Source organism: Agelaius tricolor, unplaced genomic scaffold (assembly GCF_023055355.1).
Source record: "Agelaius tricolor isolate 1412-34295 unplaced genomic scaffold, bAgeTri1.0.p SCAF_54, whole genome shotgun sequence".
NCBI classification, from domain to species: Eukaryota; Metazoa; Chordata; class Aves; order Passeriformes; family Icteridae; genus Agelaius; species Agelaius tricolor.
Window position 1 is genome coordinate 874,021 of NW_027269314.1, and position 5,583 is coordinate 879,603.

The window sequence follows — 5,583 nt, forward strand, 5'->3', positions numbered from 1 at the left end:
ACGGGCACAGAGGGGGGATTGAACACCCACGGGAGCCCCCGATCCCAAATCCCCCCCGATCCCAAATCCCCCCCTTTCCCGGGAAGCTCCAGCTCCAATCCCAAAGCCCCATCCCCGCGGCCGAGGCCAGGTCTGGTGGCGAGGTGGCCACACAGTGACCTCTAACGGCAGCGGGGACACGGCCGGAGGGGACACGGCCAGAGGGGACACGGCCCCGCTGCCACCAGCAAGCAGAGTCCCCATGCCCAGGTCCCCTCGTCCCGGGCACTGAGGGGACACGGGTGGCTTGGGGACCGCAGTGTCCCCCCCTCTCCAAGGGGCCACCGGGATGGATGGCAGGGAAAAGGGACAGGTGGTGACAAACAGGACGTTCCCAGCACCGGGAGGTTGGGTTTTATTCTTGTCCCGGGGTTTCCCAGCCCGGAGGTGTCACCTGGTGGTGACAAGGATCCATGGGCAAGGGACGAGGGGCTGGAATGCGGCCGGGGGATCCCCGGGGGAGTCCCTGGATCCAGCCAGGATGGGGAAATTCCAGCGGCCACAGCTGGCCTGGGGTCCGAGAGCCACCGGGTCAGGATGCTCCGTCCATCTGGAAAAGGTTGGGAGTGCCTGGGCACACCTTGTCCTTGTCTGGGGACACCCTGCCCATGGCTGGGGACACCCAGCTCATGTCTAGGGACACCCTGTCCTTGTCTGGGGACGTACAGTCCATGGCTGGGGACACCCTGTCCTTGTCTAGGGACACCTTGTCCTTGTCTGGGGACACCCAGCTCATGTCTAGGGACACCCTGTCCTTGTCTGGGACACCTTGTCCTTGTCTGGAGACACTCTGCCCATGTCTAGGGACACCCTGTCCTTTTCTGGGGACACTCTGCCCTTGGCTCAGGACACTGCTGATGTTTGGGGACACACTGTCCATGGTTGGGGACACCCTGTCCTGGGCAGGGGACACTCTGCCTGTGTCTGGGGACACCCTGTCCTTGTCTGGGGACATCCTGTTTGTGTCTGGGGACACTCTGTCCATGTCTAGGGACACTCTGCCCCTGGTTGGGGACACCCTGCTCATGGTTGGGGACACCCTGTCAATGTCTGGGGACACCCTGCTCATGTCTAGGGATGCCCTGTCCACATCTGGGGACACCCTGTCTGTGTCTGGGGACATCCTGTCCATGTCTAGGGACACCCTGCCCTTGGCTGGGGACACCCTGCCCATGGTTGGGGTCACTCCATGGGGACAGGGGACATCCTGGGAGGGGTTGCCACCCCTCTGTGCTGTGGAGCCCCTCTGGAATGAGGCTGGCACGGGCATTTTGTGTCCCCTCAAGGCTCTGTCTCTCCTGTCCCCGTGACAGTGACAGCCACGGCTGTGGTGGCCTGATCCCAGATCCACGTCCCATTCCCACACTGGGGATTCCTGGATAGGAGCCCCCGAGAGCTCAGGGGACCCCAGTGCTGTCCCAGTGATGTCCCCAGGGCTGTCCCCAGTGATGTCCCCACCTGTGGCAGGTCCTGTTTGCTCCGCAGCTCCAGGGTGTCCTCGGCACGGGACCAGCTCCGGAACTTCCTGATCCTGCCAGGGAGCACAGGGAGCTGCCACCACCCCAGGGTCATTGTCACTGTGCCAGGGTCCCTGTCCCACCGCCCCCAGGGCCTTGTCACTGTGCCAGGGTCACTGTTCCACCACCCTGGGGTCCTTGTCACCACTCCAGGGTCACTGTGCCACCACCCTGGGGTCCTTGTCACCACTCCAGGATCATTGTCCCACCACCCCAGGGTCCTTGTCACCATGCCAGGTCCCTGTCCCACCCTGGGGTCATTGTCACTGTGCCAGGGTCACTGTCCCACCCTGGGGTCCTTGTCACCATGCCAGGGTCACTGTCCCACCATCTCAGGGGCCTTGTCACCACTCCAGGATCATTGTCCCACCACCCCAGGGTCCTTGTCACCATGCCAGGGTCCCTGTCCCACCCTGGGGTCATTGTCACTGTGCCAGGGTCCCTGTCCCACCACCCCCAGGGCCTTGTCACCACCCCAGGGTCACTGTGCCACCACCCCAGGGGCCTTGTCACCAGGCCAGGGTCACTGTCTCACCCTGGGGTCATTGTCACTGTGCCAGGGTCCCTGTCCCACCGCCCCCAGGGCCTTGTCACCACTCCAGGGTCACTGTGCCACCACCCCGGGGTCATTGTCACTGTGCCAGGGTCACTGTCCCACCCTGGGGTCCTTGTCACCGTACAAAGGTCCCTGTCCCACCCTGGGGTCCTTGTCACCACTCCAGGGTCACTGTGCCACCACCCCGGGGTCATTGTCACTGTGCCAGGGTCACTGTCCCACCATCTCAGGTGTCCCTGTCCCTTGATCCCAGGGTCCCTGTGCCACCCTGGTGTCCCTGTCCCCCCACCCCGCCCCATCCAGGACGTCACCTGGGCCACACCTTCAGGGCCAGCAGGGCCACAGTGGCGATGGCCACGATGGCCACGAGCAGCCCGGACAGGACACGGAAGGTCCTCAGGTGGCTCAGAGCTGGGGACAGAGATGGGGACAGTGCCAGCAGGGACCCCCCGGACCTCGGGGTGCCCCAAAAGGGGTGAAGGGGACACTGAGGGGTGACAAAATGGAGGACAGGCAGCATTTGGGGTGAGGACACACATGGGGGGAAGTCACAGGTGGGGACAATTGCTGCTTCTGGCTGCCACTGTCCCCTGTCCCCAAGGCCACCCTACCAGGGACAGGAGATGTCCCCAACACAGCCACAAGTGCCACCCTCACATTTTGCCACTTGACCCCATTCCATTTCCCAGTTCCAGGGATTTTTTTGGGGATTTCCTCCGTCCCCACTCACTGTGGACAACAAAGTCAGTGCTGGCTGTGGCGTTGCCCAGGGTGCCACTGTCCCCTGTCCTAAAGGCCACCCTACCAGGGACAGGAGATGTCCCCAACACAGCCACAAGTGCCACCCTCACATTTTGCCATTTGACCCCATTCCATTTCCCAGTTCCAAGGAATTTTTTGGGATTTCCTCTGGCCCCACTCACTGTGGACAACAAAGCGCTGGCCATGGTGTTGCCCAGAGTGCCACTGTCCCCTGTCCCAAAGGCCACTCTACCAGGGACAGAAGATGTCCCCAACACAGCCACAAGTGCCACCCTCATATTTTGCCATTTGACTTCATCCCATGTCCCAATTCCTGGGATTTTTTTGGGATTCCTCCATCCCCACTCACTGTGGACATCGAAGTCAGCGCTGGCATTGCCCAGGGTGCCACTGTCCCCTGTCCTAAAGGCCACCCTACCAGGGACAGATGCCCCCAACACAGCCACAAATGCCACCCTCACATTTTGCCATTTGACTTCATCCCATGTCCCAATTCCTGGGATTTTTTTGGGATTCCTCCGTCCCCACTCACTGTGGACATCGAAGTCAGCGCTGGCCGTGGCGTTGCCCAGGGCGTTGGTGGCCACGCAGACGTAGCGTCCCCCAGCCCCTGTCCCCAGGGCCGCCAGCTCCACGCGCAGGGCGTTGTGCGAGGGGGTGGCCCGCACCCCCGGGGTGGCAGCGGGGGACAGGCTGGTGGCCAGGAGGTGGCCGTGGTGCAGCAGGGCCAGCGAGGAGGGCGGGTGGCTCTGGGCCGTGCACAGCACGATGGCCCCGTGTCCGTTCTGGTTCTCCAGGAAGGTGCTCACCGAGACGGCCCGAGGGGGGTCTGTGAGGGGACAGCGAGGGTGGCACTGGGGACACGGGGTGGGACAGCCTGGCCTGGCTGTCCAAAAGGGCTTTAAAGTGGCCCTGGGTCTGTCCCATGCCGCTCATCCCGGTGCTGCGGGATTCAAACCCTCTCCAGTCTTTGTCTTGCCACCCCAAAGCTGGAGAATCTTCCTGACTTGGAGCTTCTGGGCTCCAAATCTGATTTTTGAGGGGCAATTCTAAAATAAAAACCCCAAATCCCTTTCCCAAAAGCTTCCTAACGCATCCCTCCTCCAGTCTGGATCATCGCCTCACCCTCTGCTCCCGCCTCCAGCTGGAGAACCCCTCAGGTTGGTGCTTTTTGGCTCCAAATCCAACTTCTGAAGCACCAATCCTAAAAAATCCCCCAAAATCCCCTTCCCCAGGTCACCAAGAGCTTCCTGACTCATCCCTTCTCCATCCTGGATCATCCCCACCCCATCCATCCCTGCCCTGGTGGCTTCCCACGTTCCCCAGCCCCTCATTCCACACCCAACCAGAAAATTCCTCAGCTCTGGAGATTTTTGGCCCCAAATCTACCTAAAAAAAAAAAAACCCAAAAAACAAAAAAACCAAAAACCCCTAAAATCCCCAAAAGGAGAGGAGCAGGACAGGAAGAGGAAGAGGAGGAAACTCCCCTTGTCCTTGCGGAGGTGACACGGGTGACAGGGGCTGGGGACACCTGGCTGTGTTGTGCCTGGTGGCGCTGGGGACACTCACAGAGGACACTGAGGCTGAGGGGGACGGAGGTGGCCGTGCCCCATGTCCCGCTGGCCTGGCACTGGTAGGAGCCGGCGTCGGCGCTGGACACGGGGCTGAGGACGAAGGAGCCGGACGGTCCCTCCCAAAGCCACCTCCCGTCGCGGTACCACGTGTAGTTGACACCTTTGTCCCCCCAGGCGGTGGCCGAGCAGCTCATGGTGGCCTTGGTGCCCTCGGGCACTTCCTGCGAGGGCTCCACCGTCAGCGTGACCCCTGAGGAGCGACATTGGGGGGCTCCAGGAATGCCCGGCGAGCTCCCACGGGGACAACCCCGCTCCTTGGCCACTCGGGGACGCCTCACCTGGCACCTGCAGCCGCAGGGACGCGGTGGCCGAGCCGCGGCTGTTGGTGGCCGAGCACAGGTAGAGCCCCGCGTCGCCCGGCTCCAGCCCCGCCATCCGCACCCGCAGCGACGTGGGGGTGGCCCGCACCTCGAAGCGGGGGTCAGAGGGCCCGAGGCTGGTGGCCAGGGGCGGGTGGCCCTGTCCCCTGCTCACGGCGATGTCCGGCGGGGGGACACCGTCGGCCGAGCACAGCAGCACCGCCTGCCGCCCCCCGCGGGGCTCCACCAGCGCCACAAAGCTGGGCTCCTGCGGGGCATCTGCGGCGACAAGGACAGCGCTGCGTGTCCCCCCCACGCCCCGCCGGGCGACGAGGAGGCCACCCCCGAGCGGGGGCTGCGCTGTCGCCGCGTGTCGCGGGGTGGCGACACAAGACCGGGCAGCGATGTCCCCGCGGGGGTGGCGCGTCCTGCTGTCCCCTCCCGCCCTCCCGGAGGTGTCGCCCCCCACTCACAGAGCACGGCGAGGGCCACGGGCGGGGCGCGGCGCCCCCGGCCCGCCCGGCAGCCGTAGAGCCCCGCGTCGGAGCGGTGGCCGCGGAGCGCCAGCGAGGGCTCGGGTCCCTCTGTCACCCACCGCCCGTTCTTGAACCACGTGTAGAGGGTCCCCGGCTGCGCCTGAGGGGCCTGGCACGTCAGGGTCACCTCTGTCCCCTCCGCCACCTCGGCCGAGGGTCGCACCAGCACCCTGGTGGCTGCGGGGAGCGGGTTTTGGTCACCTTTTCCCTTCGAAGCCTTCAGCCCCAAATTGGTGTCCC

The 5,583-nt window shown here is 64.1% G+C and overlaps 1 protein-coding gene across 1 annotated transcript in view; it reads right to left on the minus strand.

Annotated features, from left to right (window-relative positions):
* Positions 1 to 455: 455 nt before the first annotated feature.
* Positions 456 to 5,583, minus strand: part of SIGLEC1 (sialic acid binding Ig like lectin 1) — a 17,088-nt gene continuing 11,960 nt past the window's right edge. The window contains exons 12-18 of the mRNA XM_071455802.1: positions 5,281 to 5,520; positions 4,787 to 5,086; positions 4,444 to 4,698; positions 3,407 to 3,703; positions 2,424 to 2,523; positions 1,498 to 1,570; positions 456 to 589 (exon numbers count right to left, since the gene is read on the minus strand). Of these exons, the coding sequence (XP_071311903.1) occupies positions 572 to 589; positions 1,498 to 1,570; positions 2,424 to 2,523; positions 3,407 to 3,703; positions 4,444 to 4,698; positions 4,787 to 5,086; positions 5,281 to 5,520 (1,283 nt within the window). The 3' untranslated portion in view covers positions 456 to 571. The remainder of the gene's footprint in view (positions 590 to 1,497; positions 1,571 to 2,423; positions 2,524 to 3,406; positions 3,704 to 4,443; positions 4,699 to 4,786; positions 5,087 to 5,280; positions 5,521 to 5,583) is intronic.